The sequence below is a fragment of the Trichoderma harzianum genome (assembly GCF_003025095.1).
Source record: "Trichoderma harzianum CBS 226.95 unplaced genomic scaffold M431scaffold_29, whole genome shotgun sequence".
Taxonomy (NCBI): Eukaryota; Fungi; Ascomycota; class Sordariomycetes; order Hypocreales; family Hypocreaceae; genus Trichoderma; species Trichoderma harzianum.
Genome location: NW_020209277.1, coordinates 110,001 through 126,753, shown reverse-complemented (window position 1 = coordinate 126,753; position 16,753 = coordinate 110,001). Strand labels below are relative to the sequence as shown.

General features: G+C 48.5%; 8 protein-coding genes across 8 annotated transcripts in view; 4 read left to right on the top strand and 4 right to left on the bottom strand.

Moving 5' to 3' along the window:
- Positions 1 to 216: 216 nt before the first annotated feature.
- M431DRAFT_100810 (hypothetical protein) lies at positions 217 to 974 on the top strand (the record flags this gene model as incomplete). Its single annotated transcript, XM_024911259.1, has 3 exons — positions 217 to 367; positions 433 to 767; positions 831 to 974. 3 exons carry the CDS (start codon positions 217 to 219, stop codon positions 972 to 974), a joined length of 630 nt encoding a protein of 209 aa, XP_024767746.1.
- Positions 975 to 2,090: 1,116 nt separating this feature from the next.
- Positions 2,091 to 2,501, top strand: M431DRAFT_488018 (hypothetical protein; the record flags this gene model as incomplete). Its single annotated transcript, XM_024916523.1, has 1 exon — positions 2,091 to 2,501. The coding sequence occupies one exon, from the start codon at positions 2,091 to 2,093 to the stop codon at positions 2,499 to 2,501; it is 411 nt and encodes a 136-aa protein (XP_024767745.1).
- A 775-nt stretch (positions 2,502 to 3,276) lies between these two features.
- On the bottom strand, positions 3,277 to 3,967 carry M431DRAFT_11220 (hypothetical protein; the record flags this gene model as incomplete). The annotated part of the gene is made up of 2 exons (XM_024911822.1): positions 3,277 to 3,899; positions 3,958 to 3,967. The coding sequence occupies 2 exons, from the start codon at positions 3,965 to 3,967 to the stop codon at positions 3,277 to 3,279; spliced, it is 633 nt and encodes a 210-aa protein (XP_024767744.1).
- A 2,103-nt stretch (positions 3,968 to 6,070) lies between these two features.
- M431DRAFT_513979 (hypothetical protein) lies at positions 6,071 to 6,739 on the bottom strand. The gene has a single exon (XM_024920133.1). It carries the CDS (start codon positions 6,660 to 6,662, stop codon positions 6,222 to 6,224), a length of 441 nt encoding a protein of 146 aa, XP_024767743.1. The 5' UTR covers positions 6,663 to 6,739; the 3' UTR covers positions 6,071 to 6,221.
- Positions 6,740 to 8,454: 1,715 nt separating this feature from the next.
- On the top strand, positions 8,455 to 10,395 carry M431DRAFT_100857 (hypothetical protein; the record flags this gene model as incomplete). Its single annotated transcript, XM_024911267.1, has 1 exon — positions 8,455 to 10,395. One exon carries the CDS (start codon positions 8,455 to 8,457, stop codon positions 10,393 to 10,395), a length of 1,941 nt encoding a protein of 646 aa, XP_024767742.1.
- Positions 10,396 to 12,437: 2,042 nt separating this feature from the next.
- Positions 12,438 to 12,876, bottom strand: M431DRAFT_335092 (hypothetical protein). Its single transcript, XM_024914379.1, has one exon. The coding sequence runs from the start codon at positions 12,774 to 12,776 to the stop codon at positions 12,543 to 12,545; it is 234 nt and encodes a 77-aa protein (XP_024767741.1). The 5' UTR covers positions 12,777 to 12,876; the 3' UTR covers positions 12,438 to 12,542.
- A 500-nt stretch (positions 12,877 to 13,376) lies between these two features.
- Positions 13,377 to 15,698, top strand: M431DRAFT_128940 (hypothetical protein). The gene is made up of 4 exons (XM_024912385.1): positions 13,377 to 13,707; positions 13,803 to 13,905; positions 13,991 to 15,051; positions 15,121 to 15,698. Exons 1-4 carry the CDS (start codon positions 13,648 to 13,650, stop codon positions 15,256 to 15,258), a joined length of 1,362 nt encoding a protein of 453 aa, XP_024767740.1. The 5' UTR covers positions 13,377 to 13,647; the 3' UTR covers positions 15,259 to 15,698.
- A 31-nt stretch (positions 15,699 to 15,729) lies between these two features.
- The window catches only part of M431DRAFT_513976 (hypothetical protein), a 1,800-nt gene continuing 776 nt past the window's right edge, over positions 15,730 to 16,753 (bottom strand). The window contains exon 1 of the mRNA XM_024920132.1: positions 15,730 to 16,753. This exon is cut by the window's right edge and continues 776 nt beyond it. Coding sequence (XP_024767739.1) covers positions 15,919 to 16,753 — 835 coding nt within the window. The 3' untranslated portion in view covers positions 15,730 to 15,918.

Genomic DNA, 16,753 nt, shown 5'->3' with positions numbered 1-16,753 from the left:
GAGCTAGACATTCGCCTCTTTCCCACGCCGTTACATCGATTGCAACGTCAAAAAACCTCCGAATCGAGCGCGAACCAACAGCATTAATAAAGTGGGAATTCCGTGCATACGAGTACCTACATCCATCACATACAACACCTGCAGCATATCGACATCAAAGAGTTGAAATATCGACGAATACATTACTCGACAAGTAAACAGAAAACATCACCAAACATGTCTGCGAGAGGCTTTCTGGCGGCATTCTGCCTCTTTGCCCTCCCGCTTCTGTCGTGGGCGCATACCGTCATTGTCTATCCCGGGTGGCGAGGCGACAATCTCATCACAAACGACACTTTTCCATATGGCATGCAGTGGATGTATCCTTGTAAGTTCTCAAGCTGCCTCAACTATATAACCTAACCCAACAACTAACATCGAATGCTTCCCCAGGTGGCGGAATCCCTCTGACGACAAACCGCACATACTGGCCCACGACCGGAGGCCCGATATCCTTCCAGCCCGGCTGGTTCGTCGGCCACGCAACGGCCATGCTGCAGGTCAACTTGGGCATGGGCACCGACGGCCCTGACGGCGGACCGCTCGAGATGTCGCATCAGATCGTGCCGCCCTTTTCCATCGTCGGCCCCAGCAACAATCCCTTCCCGGGCACTATTTGCCTGGACAAGGTGCAGATTCCGAACCCTTCCGACATTGGCATCAAGGCCGGCGTCAACGCGACGATTCAGGTCCTCATGAATGCCCAGCACGGAGCTTCTTTGTTCTCGGTAAGTTCCTTGCAAGGTGCCCTGAATGTTCTTGTGCAAGACTGACAATGATGGGTGTTATAGTGTGTCGATATCACCTTTGTCGATCCCGGTGACAAGCGCCTTGCGCCCGTCAACGGCACCAACTGCTTCAACTCGTCCGACATTGGATTTGCCGACATTGAGACCATTACCATCTCAAAGGGCGTCTTCATCGATGACCTTTGAAGAGTTGGTCGGCGAAAGATGTAGATTAAAAAAAGAAGCAGATGAAAATTCCCGAAAGATGTTAAAAAACACCGGGAGCAAACAGAGCCCCTACAAATTCAGGATAGGGATGATATACCCAAGAAGCACATGATACGTCGTCAACGACAAGACACCCACCGAGGAGGCAATCAAGGGTGTTTATTTATTGTATTTTAGACAGCACAGGTTGCTGGTTTACCACTTTTCTTCTTCTTATTGTATATAGTTTTCACTGTGTTAGATGAAATGATGACGACATTTGCTACGGGAGTTTGATTCACCCTTGTTCCAAGCTCAGTTCCGCCGGGTGTTTGCATCCTGATTTTGTCAGATTACCCTGTCTCGTGGATTGTTTGAGGAGCGAACGAGAGATGCAAACAGTCGGTTTGTCTCGGTCATGTGTGCTGCCATCTGTGACCATGTCTTGATGAGATGCTGTGTTCTTCTACACCGTTTCACTTACACGTCCGGTATGGCCCAATTACTTTGCTGTATCAAGCCCAATCTTTGCATATGGTTTGAACATAAATCGTTTCACGCCGCGTGTTCGTCATTACTAACTGTCGTGAATCGGTCTCACAAGCGGGAGCAGCTCTGACTTTAAAACCCTGCATCTAGCCGTCATTCTTCATCTTCCAGCGTTTGTAGAGAGCGTCCGACTATGTAAATATGGCGATTTCACTGTCCACCATAGAATGAGGTTTGCGTTTGGCCGCTTTGTAGAGCCCGCACCCACCATGTGTACGGTTATTTGCTTGAAATTCTGCACTCTATAGCGGTAACATTGCACCGCATGACGTACTCACCACCTGACCAAACGAGCAACAGATGGATAGATAGATAGATGTTGTGTGACTGCTACACACTGCCTACATGTCAGCTCTTTTCCAATTAGTTTTTCTAGTGAGTGTCAAGACATATACAGCTCTTGCTTGTGCCTACCTCGAACTTCATCATTGATTTCCATCGCACTTTGTCAGAATAGTGTCAGAAACTCGCGTTGATCTATTTAGCTAAAACATAATCGGGAACAAAGAAGTCGCATCGCCCACGGAAAACAATCCACCAATGTGCTCTTCATGCGGCGTCAACAACATGTCCTCCACCTCCTCCTCCACCTCCACTTCCACATCAACCTCGTCGTCTGAAAGCCGACCGGCCTTAAGCACAAATAGTTCCAGTTCCTATAGCAGCTCCAAAAGCAAATGGGACACCGAATACCTAGCAATCCCCGGAGAGAAAGGACTTCCTCTAAGATTCATCGCATATGCCGCAGGCGCCTCGCTCCCAACCACAATGAAGAAGATGACAAGGAAGGAGAAGAGGCGCGGACAGAGTGCTTCCATATGGGACTTCTTTGGCCGCAACACGCAATTATTCTGGATTGTACAGCCTGAGGATCGTCGGGAACGCGGTCGAAGTAGGACTCCCCGTGGGAGAGATGGACAGAAGAGCACCTCAGCGGCATCGTCACCTGATGTCAACTTTTTCCATGAAGCATATTGATATTCTACTGGGCATGTTCCCCAACCAACAGCGTCATGTGCCGTGTGTGGCCCGGGGGTTACTCCATCACATGGCTATTCAAGGGCTTCCTGCTTCTCGTCTGGTAACCCTCCAGGAGACAATTTGCCTGGTTGGGGTCCTTTCCCACCTTTGGGAAGAAAGTGAATTTTCACCATCTCAATCCTTTTCTCTCCTGCTGTTTCTCCTTTGTTTATCAAGCTGTAAAGCAAATAATTATATTCAATGAATGCGAGTATAGAGAAGAATAGCAAGACAAGAGTTCACGATATAACGATGATGACGGTGAGAAGGGAGACTGTGGTTGTTATGTTTGACATGTTAAGCGCGTGAAATTTTACAACATGTACTCATTATCTGTATCCTCACATTAGATGGGATAGCATGCAGCTTCATAGCTGTTCAGTAGAACCCGGAAAAAAGAAAAACGTCCGGGTTTACAGTATAAAGAACATTATGATTACAAGTGCTCTTCATTTTTTGGCTGGATTCCACTCCTGGATTCCACTTCTGGGTCCGATCTTGCCCTAGACACTTGGCATCAGATCAAGATGGCTTGTATAAAAATCCCCACGGCACTTTGGTCCCATTCTTGGCAAAAGTAATTAGCAATGGAGAGAATCTATGTGGCCACAGCCAAGCCAAAACCACAGGCTCAAGCCCGTAAAATTAGAAATACAAATCTATGGAAGACTGTTGCAATAATCTGCATGTATGTAAATACTATTTCCTAAATTAGCGAGGTTCTGCGGCGCTTTTAGGTTTCCCATTGTAGCAACGTGGAAACAACCTGGCTAAATTCAGCTTCTGACTTGATATTGGCGCCCTTCTCAACCAGCAGCTGAACAATAAACTCGTTTCCATGCTCAGCTGCTAATGACAGCGGCGTCCAGCCAAATTGATTATCTTTTGCCTCAATATTGGCTCCCTTCTCAACCAACAGCTTAACAATAGTCTCCTGGTTATGTAAAGCTGCCCATAACAGCGGCGTCCGGCTATTATTATCCTTTGCCTCAACATTAGCTCCATTCTCAACCAGCATCTTGGCAATAGCCTCTTGTCCATACTTTGCTGCTAATGATAGTGGCGTCTGGCCATATTCATTATCCATTGCCTCAATATCAGCTCCCTGCTCAACCAACAACTTAACAATAGCCTCATTGCCACTCCCAACGGCCCATGACAGCGGCGTCCGACCATATCTATTATCCTTTGCCTCAATATTAGCTCCCTTCCCAATCAACAGCTTGATACTAGCCTCGTCGCCATGTTCAGCTGCCCATAATAGCGGCGTCCAGCCATATTTATCATCCTTGGCCTCAATATCAGCTCCTTTCTCAACCAGCAGCTTAATAACAGCACTATGGCCATAGTGCGACGCTATTATAAGATCTGTAAGATTCCCAACAGGACATTGAGGCACAGGCGCCTGATAAACTGTGAACCATGCTGAATAGCTTTTTAAACTGGTATCACAAATTCTCAACGTCGCAGGTAAAATAGCAGCCCCATCAACAAAGTCAGCTTTACTGAAATGAGTGCCCCAATTTTCAGCTGAGTAATTTAAAAACGCGTTGCTATTGGTAAAGGAGCCGGTTGTCTCTTCCCCCTTGATAGTAGAGCTAACGCCAGAATTGAACAAGTTCAGATAAAGGACGCAGAGCTCTGCGAGAATGCTATGTGCTTTGCGAGTAGTAATAGAGCGATGCTAGCGTAGCCCCGATGGGACAGCTGTAGGAGATGCTAAGTCTGTAAGGAGATACTTGCGAGTAGTTTGATGGAGGAAGTAAATCTTGCTATGATAGATGGAGATAAATAATCCACACAAAGACCTTAGGCGCGACTTAAAGTCACTTTTATCCTCTAAATCAAGATCATCAAAAGTATTTGTTGTGTTATCTTGTGTTGTGTTATTTATGCTCGTAGCGATATTCATTTCCGAGAGTGTGAGTGGTCGGGTAGCGGCCAAGACAATGCTCAAGACCCTCCGAACCATATGCTCATTTTTAGATTTGTTAAGAATCTTTTCGTATGCCTTATTAACATTTTTCGGATGTGTTGTGATGATTATCTCAATCTCTTTTTGTGTTTTTTTAATAATAATATTTTCTTCTAAATAGCTACACACAAGATATACCCAAAGGTAGGTGCGGTGGGTAGTTTCTTGCAGTTTTTTCTTTATGAAGTTGCTGATTTTGGCTGAAAATTTATTTTTCTTTGATAGCTGTTTGACCCGGTGGATAATAACGCGATTCACCTCCTGACTGATGCTTTCTGACTCTTCCTCTCCTAGTATCCGGATATTTAGAAATTGCCGTAATAGGCCATGAAATTGAGATGTAATTTGCTTATATGGCCGGTATGTGAGAAGATATTTTAGCTTACTTTGGCTACTGCTGGAATAATTGTTGCGGAACTGGCTTTCTACCTTTTGCATTAGGTCTGTAAACTTAGATTTATTACACTTATCTAAGGCATTAAGGACTATAATGATAGGTCCTGCCTAAGGATCTTCTGTAGCGTTTTGTAGAATACGCCAAAGTGATTGCGTAGAGTTAACTAAGTTTTTCCTATCTATGTTAAAAAGCGGCATAGTATGTTTTATTAAGAAGGGGCTTTGTGTAAAAAGCTGATGTAGTAATGCATAAAGCGCTTGACGTAAGGTATTTTAATCCTGATCTTTAAAAAAGAAGTAATAGATAGTTGCGGATTAAGACAGACCGTAGTTAATAAGGTATTTAATTAATACTGATTTTCTACAGCCTGGATCTGCCGTAACTAACAGTAGACCGGACTTTTGTTATAACCACTGTTGATAGTGTATATGGTTAAGGAACCATAAACAAGTGTCTTCAACCCTCTCTTCAACCCGGTTTTTATACCATTCATATGTAGCATCTTTATTACTTAATGTAAGTCGGAATAACTGATGGCACTCGCGCCTTTTTTCAAATAGCCTGTTAGTAGCTAAATCTTCCTAGGTTGTAAGCTGTTTTTTAATAATATCACGTTGCTCTTTTGCAATGTCCCTGTGGTCTTTTGCAATGTCTCGGTGGTTTTCAGAAATGCCCCGGTGCTGTTGAGAGACTTTATAAAGGTCTGTACATGGTTAATATACTCGTATACTAAAATGCATTGTTAGGGTTAGGAATTACCAGATAAAATGTCGCCTATCTTCGTCTCAGCCTTAACTCTATTTAGAGTTATTCGGTGAAGAAGATCTTTTGTATATACTGCAGCTGTTATTGCTACGTAGCCTTGCCACTTCTCATCTGTATGAGAGTCTAAGTAATCGCAAATGCCTTAAATAACCAGACATGGAAAGTGGTTCATTAATCCTGCAGCTTCCGTTTTAAAGCAAAGAACGCCTTTCTTTGTTATTTTATCTTAAATCGAAGCATCTCTTATGACTGTATTAGACGAAGCAATTAAGCCGTAGTGAATCGCCGGGTTATTATCATTATCTTCGTCTCGGGCAGGCCGCCTAATAAGGTTATCCGGATTATCGCCACAAATAACTGCACAGTTAGCCTCGTTATTTAAGGGATGAACGACTTAAGACCGATAAAGCCTATCAGTTATAGCTTCAGGTCGCATATATTTTCTTTAAAGCTAAGGCTTTTTCGCTATTGCGCTATTAACACTTTCTTTAATCTGGTTCCCGTCGGACTCGTATTATGCCATTAGGCTACTAATAGCCGTCTAAAGTAACGTTGGCGGCTGGTCTAAGAATCCTGTCTCTTGGAACTCCTGACCCTGTATGGTCTTTCCAAAGTTAAACTGGATAACTCCGCCCGTTCTATTGATGGGAACACCTACGATAACGTCACCAAGACGAATATCGTACCTTAAACTAGGAGCACCGCCACCGATTCCGACCATTAGACCAATTCTAACGTTAGGGAAGCTGTGTAGCATATCTCTCGCAACGCTCGCTGCAGACGATAATCCATATTCGCCGTTTGGAAGTACGGCGACAACGACATTGTGTCTTCCGATTTTGCCAAGTGTATAGTCGTTATTATCATTGGGGGATATATACTCAGGGCCTTCATGCTTCTCGTCAAGGAAAGCTTGGGCAGCGACATACTCAGTGGGTATGGCGCAGATCCAACCAACAGTGTAGTCGAGCGGATTAGACATGATTGCGTTCAAGCCTGGGACTCAGCCCTAGATCGATGAGCTATAGCGTTGATGAAAGTGCTCATCCTCAATTTTACCGGTGATTGTCTTAGCAAGAAGATGCATCTGCGTCGGAATGCTGTGGACTACATGTAGATACCAAGGCCCTTCCCCGCTCCTATCCTGCCAGGTACCAACAGTTGCATTACATGATTGGCCAACTTGGATGTGCTATTAGGCAGTCATGCAAGCAATTATTCACTACGCTAATAAATGCGCATTGGCTATCAGCGAAATGTACTACTATTGGGCTGGACTTTCATTTCTAGCTCTAGATTTAGAATGAGTTTACAACATGATACTCATGCGCTGCAAAAAGATCACGGCGTAATTTCTGGCCACTCGAACTCAGTGTTTAATTGTTGGCAATGTTAGAACAAGGTTAGCGTAGGTGTACTCTGTCGGTAGCGTTTTGACGTCTACATTGTTAAACTGTGAAATTACATTATGCCATAAGAATAATCCGCACAGAAAGACTTTCGTTATAATGAAAATTCTTATTGTAGTTCTCAAAGAACTTGATTATAACAGTCATTGATAAAAACTATGTTCTCAATGACGTTGTTGATGCCCTCCCGGGTTGGCCGTGGTTGAGACATGGCACTAGCCACAGTTGGCACGCCGGGAGTGGCTGTGCACCACGGTAAAGGAGGCGCTCTCCCGCTTCTCCCCAGTTCTGCCAGCTTCAACCATTCACCATCGTCTGCTTGACCACCGCACTTGACTCGACTTGGCTTCGCGCTTATGGAGCCCATTTGCTGTCCAGGAAGCCTTACGAGGCACTCGCGAAGACAAAGCGCTGGTTGAGTCTCTTTTCAGTCGCCGGAATGAGGCTCAGCGAAGCAAACAGCTCATCAAATCTCCTTCTACTGCTGTGACTCAGTCGGTAATCGACCGTGCATTTTCTTTGTCCTGCAGGGGTCTTTTTGAGAATTGCAGACGATCGGGTCGGAGAATGGTTTGTGTATTATGCGGTTTGCTCATCGTGCGCAGCATGATGATGTGAGCTAACATGACAATGCATGTAACCGGACTTTCTCTCCGGGAGCACGAGCACAAGCACGAGCACGAGGACGAGATGCGGAGGAAAGAAATGCTTTGTCTGCATGTTCTATTCGAATTTCTTTCAAAGCACGACACATTTCCAATTTGCGCAACACATCAAACTCAATCTGATCTTTAAGCTCACATCACATGGGGCAGGGATAAGGACACATGCAAGCTTCAGCTTAGCTTAGCGGCTCACGGATCCGAATGGAGGCCTTCAGATCAGGCAGCCAGCCAGTCCCACCTCGGCGGGAGTCATCCAACGAGATCTGCCTTCTCCACACGGCTTATTGAGCCATTCACATGTTTTTGTTCGCCGAACGGACTCCACTGCTTCTAGGCCGCAGCAGCACCGCAGCCGCATCCGTGTCTAGCCTTGAAGGCTTTGTTCTTGGTTCGTCTTACAGTTATATAAGGGTGTCTGAGTTGTCAACTTCAACACAAACTTTTCAACCAGTTCATCCTTCTCTCCCTTTCCCACCTTCTTCTGTGGACTGGTCGGAACCCATATCAACGGCCTTCACTTGTCCTTGTCTGAACTCGTCGCCTACCATTCATCCTATCTTGGAGTGGCGAGTGACATCAGACGGACAAAGACCTCAACACCAAAAGTGTCGCCTGTCGGAACCCGTACGTTCTCACAGCCACTTTGATACCTCGTCAACCAAACCTCACACAAAATAACACTTGACGTGTGTAACACACCATGGATCCCTTCATCAACATGTCGGCGCAGTTCCCCAACGGGGCTGTCCCAAATCCCCAGTTCGCCCTCCTCAACTACTTCTTCCCGGGCTTCTCCATGTTTACTTCGGCCCTGCACACCTACCTGGGTATTGATCTCAACTTTTACATCCCTCTCCTTGTCGCCATCTTTGGTCTGAATTTCGTATGGAGCTATTTCAGCACTTCAGCATGGGCGTGGATCGACGAATATCTCATGTCGTCCTTCAGGGTCCGCACTGATGATGAAATCTACAACATGCTGATGCTCTGGATCTCACGTCAAAAGTTTTCTCAAAACTCTCGTCGTTTCCTGGTCAATACCGATTTATACTCTCGCAGCAGCTACGTCTGGGGAGGTTCAAACGACGATAGTGACGACGAGGATGGGGACGAGGAAGTCAGCGTCGATATCCTTGGACCAAAGCAGACTTTGCACTATACTCCCTCGTTTGGGTCCCATCTGTTTTGGTACAAGGGATGGCCCCTGTTCTTTGAACGTCACCAGAACCAGCAACAAATCAACTTCCAGAGCGCCAGCGAGCGAGAGGAGCTCTCCATTTCATGCTTTGGGCGGAACCCGCGTCTCCTCAAGGAACTTCTCTTCGAGGCCCGCCAGATGTACCTCAAGAAGGACGAACGCAAGACTCTCATCTATCGTAGCTCCAGTGGTACTGCCTACGGCGGTGAGCCTTACTGGCAGCGCAGCATGTCTCGTCCTAACCGCCCCTTCTCCACCGTCATCCTGAGCGAGAAGATGAAGCAGGATCTGATTGACGATGCCGCCGACTACCTCAACCCTGCTACTCGCCGGTGGTATGCTAACCGTGGTATCCCCTACCGACGCGGTTACCTTCTCTACGGCCCCCCCGGTACCGGAAAGAGCTCGCTCAGTCTGGCCCTGGCTGGGTACTTCCGGATGAAGATTTACATCGTCAGCCTGAGTTCCATCAATGCCACTGAGGAGGGCCTCACCTCTCTCTTCAGCAACCTGCCTACTCGCTGCCTTGTACTCCTTGAGGACATTGACACCGCTGGTTTGACGCACACTCGAGAGGAGCCAGATGCCACGCCTGCCCCTGTTGCTGCTCCGAACCCCTCAGCACCAACTCCGTCTTCGGGTTCAAACACAGGATCAGGTGGTCGTCTTTCACTCTCTGGACTACTCAACATTCTGGATGGAGTCGCCTCACAGGAGGGCCGTCTTCTTGTCATGACTACCAATCACATTGAGAAGTTGGACAAGGCACTGATCCGACCTGGCCGTGTGGACATGATTGTCCCCTTCAGCCTTGCCGATAAGACTATGACTGAGTCCATCTTCCGCGCCATCTATGCCCCCTTTGAGAGCGAGATCTCCTCGAACGAGCTGGCCCTCGGCTCCAAGAGCGGTACCAGCACACCCAAGCGCATTGAGCCGGATGAGGAGGCCAAGCAACGATGGGCCAGACAGCATGCTGAGATTTCTGAGCGCATTGAGGTTCTCTCTCTACAATTTGCTACCAAGATCCCCGAGTTTGAATTCAGTCCCGCCGAGATTCAGGGACTGCTCCTCAAGTACAAGCGGTCCCCCGAGGATGCAATTGACGCTGCGGACGCTTGGGTGATTCAGACTCGCAAAGATAAGAAGGAGAAGGAGCTGCAAGAGGCTGAGAAGCGACGCAAGGAGCAAGAGGAAGAGGAGAAGAAGAAGAAGGCTGAAGAGGAAGAGAAGAAGAAGGAGAGTGAGAACAGCACGGCCAAGACTGAAGGTTCGGACCAGAAGGAGAGTGCCGAAGCCAAGACTGCCGATGCTCCCAAGGAACCTCAATCTACAGGAGAGGGGGATGCCGACAAGGGAAGCGAGGCTAAAGCGGAGACGCTCGAGGTGGCCAAGGACGATAAGAAGAACACTGCATCGGATTCGGAGTATGAGCGGGTGTGAAGAGCGTTAGACAGACGGATGGTCAGATATCGGGTTGCATAGCATGGCGTTTCGGGGATTACAAAGATTTTGGCTTGGGCGAAATAACACCATTTTTGGACATTACATAGAATAAGTAACGAAATCAACTCCCAGAGCCTATCCATTTGATAGGTTCATGCATGATGTATGGGTTCAATGCATTGTAAATCCTTGTGATAAGAGAAGTTGTAACTCCGTCAATCTCCGCTGCAGTACTCACCTTGGATCCTTTCTTCATCTGGCAACTATCATGTGCGGCTTATGGTTACATCAAAGCTGACAGCATATGCACAATGCCGTGCTTCCATTTTATCCAGTCTGGCGTGAATTAAATGGCTACCGCATGAGAGTAGGACAGAGTAGAAGCGCGGTATCAGTTGTTGTCGTTGTCGTTTGTTTCTCTTGTGTTGCCACTTACTCGCAGCACATGTAATAGAGGATAAACTTGCACGCATTGAAACGTTTGCTCTTGCGGCTGTGGGATGTATTTCGTATTACCTTCTGTCAGATTGATCCACGGCTGATTAGGATGATATTCTAGGTTTGTTTGTTCTGCAGTGGTTTAGTTTGCTTGGGATTGAAGTGGCTTCGTCTGATGTTTTGATAGCCCACGTGTGGTGGTTGCCATCAAAACTCGGGCCGAAACGTGCCAAGTTTCCACCCACGTTGAGCTTCGTGCCAATCAAGCCTCAATGTGAATGGGAAAGAGAAAAAGGATTGATAATAGAATAGAGATGCTGAGTTACATTTTGATATGTGATTGTAATACGAAAGAGGCTTGATGCAACTATGACAAAATAGCGAGGAGGATTCGTAAATGCAGCGAGTATTAGATGCAGCGTAAATCGGAGGCTCTTCCTTCCGATTTTATCGATATGCAAATTGTCTACAGAATCAGTTGCGAGTACGGACGGATCATTATCCCATGCGAAAAGCAGATCTGCCGCATGCTTAACCAATAGGCGTGGAAGGCGGTGTGGGGGCGAACTTGTGAAGGTGTAATTACCGCAATAAAATCGGGGGCGTATTCGTATTGCGGGCTGCTAGTCCAAGAGTAGGCACGTACTTCTTGATTTGCGGTTTTTAGTCTCAGACATTTTTGCGGGAGAGAAAAAGGGTAGGGTATTCGTATTCGCATTTTTTTGTTGGCTACCTCTCTTCAATCTCCCAAATGTTTCATGCGCGGCACGGCATCGATAAAAGTTGATGCAAATCTGATGAAATGCGATACATCATAGCGGCTATCTCATAAGTAGAGCTACCAGATGAATGTGGCTTCCCCTTTTGTATTTTGATATAGTCTGCTTCGTATCTGGTACTTGATCTGCTCTGATTCAGCTAAAACAAAACGCATGTCTCGCCTGCGCCCGAGCCTGGTGCCGTCCGGATGTGGGGCCGGCCCGGAATCCGAGCGGCAGACGAGAATACCAAAACAGGTACTCGCATCACTCTGTAGGTCCAAGCTTCAAAGCTTCTTTTCTTTGTTGTTTCTTGATTACCTGACTAGACATTAGTAATGCCAATACCGCAGCTCAGTGTTTAGATACTAATGTATGATACAAAATGACGATGATTGAAACAATCCCTGCGTGTACAGACTATGCGTATTTCAAGGCTGCGCACGAGTACAATACAGGCAATTGCATGGGAATGGTATCGCTGCAGAAGCATTGGGATACGGGGGCGGGGCACAGATCAATGTCGCCATACGGAGGAGAAGCTGTGTATCGGTAGAAGGCAGCTTTCGGAAAAGACTCAAGCAATGCATAAACAGGAATCGGCTGTTAATCCGGCCGAGAATTCAGCTGTGCACGGCCAGGGAGCACGGCCAATGATGCGTCTTGGAGGGCAAAGGCTGACGGCAGGGGGGGAGAGCACGGCGAATATAGCCTTGCGGTATCAGCTTGAGCCTCGTTGTTCGCCACCATTGGATGCGTCGTTATGAGTCCTCATAAGGCTCTGGATTCATTCATCCATTCAGCTGGCAATACTGAGCGTTGTACAAGTAATATGGGAGTTGACACGGTATGATGCTTTTTGATGCTCAGCTCTACTTGTGTGTAGACTGTACAGAACACACAGCCGGGTACGGTACGGCTACTATCTAGATGGGCGAAAGTGAGATTTCACCTGGCTAAGAGTACAGTAGTCTCTAGATGGCGGTGGAGCCCAACTGGCGCAGGATTGGCGCGTTGAAGAAGCATTGGATTTCTGGAGGCAACGAGCGATAAAAAAGAAAGGCCACATGCAGTGGGGCATTTGACAACGCAGCGTGCTGATGGTGAGATTCTGCATCTGAGGGATGGGAATACAGTGACAGTACAAGAGAGGCTTTGGACTGGACTAACAGCTTTTGGCATCTGAGGCCCCGATTCTGACGACACAAGGGCCAAACTAACAGTTAGGCTAATGCGAATGAATTATGGAGCGGTGCAACGGAGAGAAGGAAGAAGAAGCAAAAAAAGAGAGAAAAAAAAGGAGACACGGTAGCAACAAGAAGTGTAATCTCTGGTGCGAGTAAGAAGTGTTGGTTAGATTGGATCTAGTACGTGTACCTGTGTCCGTTTCCCCCCACAAACATTTCTTTGGCTGGCTGAGAGAAAGAGAGAGATAAAGATCAAAGGAGGCGTGGAGAGATAACAATCGGAGGGCAGGGATGTGAAGCCATCCATCCGTTATAACTCGCAAGTCGCAGCAGAAACGGAGCAGATTGTGCGAGTGTGCGAGTGCGTGTGTGTGCTCGTGTGTCTGTAGAAGTACTTGCGCTCTCGTATCTGGATGCCCAGGCGCAAAAGTATTCGTAACCTCTGCCGTACTCCGTACTCGTAGTCGCGATTTTTTTTTTTTCTGCCCAAGACCAAGCCAAGCGTAAAAGGACGGGCAATTAATTTCATCGCTGGGCCGCCAACAACAGACCAGAGACGGCCCCTCCCCACCATCTTCTGGCGGTAGTCAACGCAGCTAAACCCACTAAACCCACCGTGGCCGACCCCTGGCAGAAGCGCTGCAAGTCCCCTGTTTGTGCTGCAGCTCAGGCGCTACAGCGATGCGCACCGCCTGCCACAAAGGGCGGTGAAAACATTTAAATGCACAAGCACGCCGCCACGTTCCACATCCACCAAGTCGACATTCATTCCCTCACGAGCTTCACTTTTCTCTCGCCATTCTCTCCTTTCAACTCTTCACCTGATACCCAAGCTCAATTGTACTTCTACAGTCCACTTCTTCAAGATGGCCGCTCGTCCTCAGAACATTGGCATCAAGGCCATTGAGATTTACTTCCCCAGCCAGGTTGGTTTCCCCCAAATTGCCCCTCCATCCACATCTCACGAGACAGACAACCACCCTCAAAAAACAGAGTCGCTGACAATTGCTTTGCCAAACAGTATGTCGACCAGGTCGAACTTGAGAAGTTCGATGGTGTTGCCGCTGGCAAGTACACCATTGGTCTAGGCCAGACCAAGATGGCCTTCTGCGACGACCGTGAGGGTAAGTTTTGAGAGTGCCTCTCTTTTTTTTTTCCCCTCCCCTCTCTTCTCCTGAACTTGGAGGCTAACTTGAAACTTGTGCCCAGATATCTACTCAATGGCCCTCACCGTCACCTCAAAACTGCTCAAGAACTACAACGTCGACGTCAACTCGATCGGCCGCCTCGAGGTTGGCACTGAGACCATCCTCGACAAGTCCAAGTCGGTCAAGTCTGTCCTGATGCAGCTGTTTGGCGACAACACCAACATTGAGGGTGTCGACACCATCAACGCCTGCTACGGCGGCACCAACGCCTTCCTCAACAGCGTCAACTGGATCGAGTCCTCCGCCTGGGACGGCCGCGATGCCATTGTTGTCGCCGGCGACATTGCCCTCTACGCAAAGGGTGCTGCCCGCCCCACCGGTGGCGCTGGTGCCGTCGCCATTCTCGTTGGCCCTAACGCTCCTATTGTTGTCGAGCCCGGCCTGCGTGGCAGCTACATGCAGCACGCCTACGACTTCTACAAGCCCGACCTGACCAGCGAGTACCCCGTCGTTGACGGCCACTTCTCCCTGACCTGCTACACAAAGGCCCTCGACGCCGCCTACCGTGACTACTGCAAGAAGGAGGCCAAGCTGGCCAACGGCACCACCAACGGTGTCGACGAGTCCAAGACCCCCCTGGACCGCTTCGACTACCTTGCCTTCCACGCCCCCACCTGCAAGCTGGTCCAGAAGTCGTACGCCCGACTGCTGTACCACGACTTCCTGGGCAACGCTGATGCCACTGCCTTCGCCGAGGTCGCCCCTGAGCTGCGTGACATGGACTACGAGAAGTCCCTGACCGACAAGGCTCTCGAGAAGACTTTCATGACCCTCACCAAGAAGCGCTACCAGGAGCGCGTCAACCCCGCCATCCAGGTGGCCACTCTGTGCGGTAACATGTACTGCGCCAGTGTTTGGGGTGGACTGGCCAGCTTGCTGTCCTTTGCCGACAGCAAGGCCCTCGAGAACAAGCGAATTGGCCTCTTCAGCTACGGCTCTGGTCTCGCCGCCACCTTCCTGTCTCTCCGCATCGTCGGCAGCGTCGAGACCATTGGCAAGACTCTGGACATTCCCGCCCGTCTGGAGGCCCGCCGCGCTGTCCCTCCTGAGACTTACGATGAGGTATGTTTTAACTTCACTCAGTATCAAACATCCAATTTCCTGAATAGTATGCTAACCTGAATTGTTTAGATGTGCAACCTCCGAAAGCAGGCTCACCTCCAGAAGAACTACACCCCCAAGGGCGATGCCTCCACCATTGCCCCCGGCACCTACTACCTGGAGAAGGTCGACGACATGTTCAAGCGCGAGTACTCAGTAAAGGCTTAAATGTCTTGCTGTCTTTTCTGAACCATTCTTCGTCGATACAATTACCACCCTTTTCTGATTGAATAAATTTGTGCGGCATGGAGCACACGGCGTCCTGTTTTTTAAACCAAACGTTGGGCGAATCTTTTTTTTTTATTACGTGGGAAACCTGTCTAACTGGCACGAAATGAAACGAGCACAGCGATAGAACTCATCTGTTGAGAAATATGCAGGTGATGAATTTTTTTGGTTTTGTTTTTAAAGTTTTTGCTATTTGGTATTATATGATGAATGTCTCTTCCTCTGGATAGACAGATGGGGTGGGCGTTGGGCCATAATGAGTGAGGGAGAAAAAAAGAGGCTGAATGAGGCGATGGTGCCTGATATGTGTGGGCATGATTGGTGTAGATATTTAGAGATGAGCCGCGTTTTATACGGGCTACGTTTTTAAAGAAGAAAAACGAATAGACATGATGCGCCAGATTTGACATTGTTCCTTATTCCCATTTTGATTGAGGGTATCCATTCATTTTTATTGATCCTTGCTCTCTCCATCTTTGGCTGCCACGATGTTTCTAGTTCTCGCTGTAAGTGAGCAAGCCATTCTCTTTTTTATCTAATCTATTCATAATCACATTTTCCCTTTTATTTCTACAATGTTTTCTTTCTAACATGCTTTTTTCACTCATCGCCCTTGTATTTCCACTCAGCGTTTCTATGCAAGTGATAATCCCCCGTCAAAATACTCCTCCAGATCCCATACAGCCCACCCACAGGCCACCTGCTCTTAAGCGACTTCTTCCACATCTGGCGCTCTCTCCTGCTGGCCTCGACGTCGATGCGCACCTTGTCGTACACAGAGGGCAGCGTCGTGGCACTGTATTTCTCGCGCAGGGCTTGATACCACGGCTTGTCGTAGACCTGCCAGAACTCGGGCTCCGAGTAGTACGTGTGCGCGTAGAGCCACTTGCGGCCGCCCAGCTGGACGAGCTTGTCCTCGAGGGCGCGGTTCTTGGTGATGAACTCGTCGTGGTTCTCGGGGCCCCAGCCCCAGACGCCAATGTTAAGCATGGGCTTGGGGACGACCTTTGTAGCGGCGCTGCCGTCGGTAGCGGCAACGGTTTCCGTCTCGCAGGTTGGGTGGAAAGTCGGGCCGGGCGTCTCCTTGAGGGGGCACAACCAAAGAGGCCAGATGCCGAACTCGTCGGTGGTGTAGTCAACGAACTCGGCGGCCTTGTCGTAAGGAATGGCGAGGTCCTGGACCACAAACCGTGCGGACTCGCCGCTGGCGTGCAGCGCGCGGTAGAGCATGCGGGTGTGCATGAAGTCGTCGAGGAACCAGCGCCAGAAGCCCGTGAAGGGCACGTACTTGAAGTAGGTGAAGCCCTGGGCGCCGACCCAGAACCCGGCGCGGTCGTAGCGGAAGAGGTACTCGGCAAGCGGGATGTAGTCGGTGACGGCGTCGGCGCTCGTGTGGGCGTCGGCGTCCTTGGTGCGGTCCTGGACGTGCAGGTAG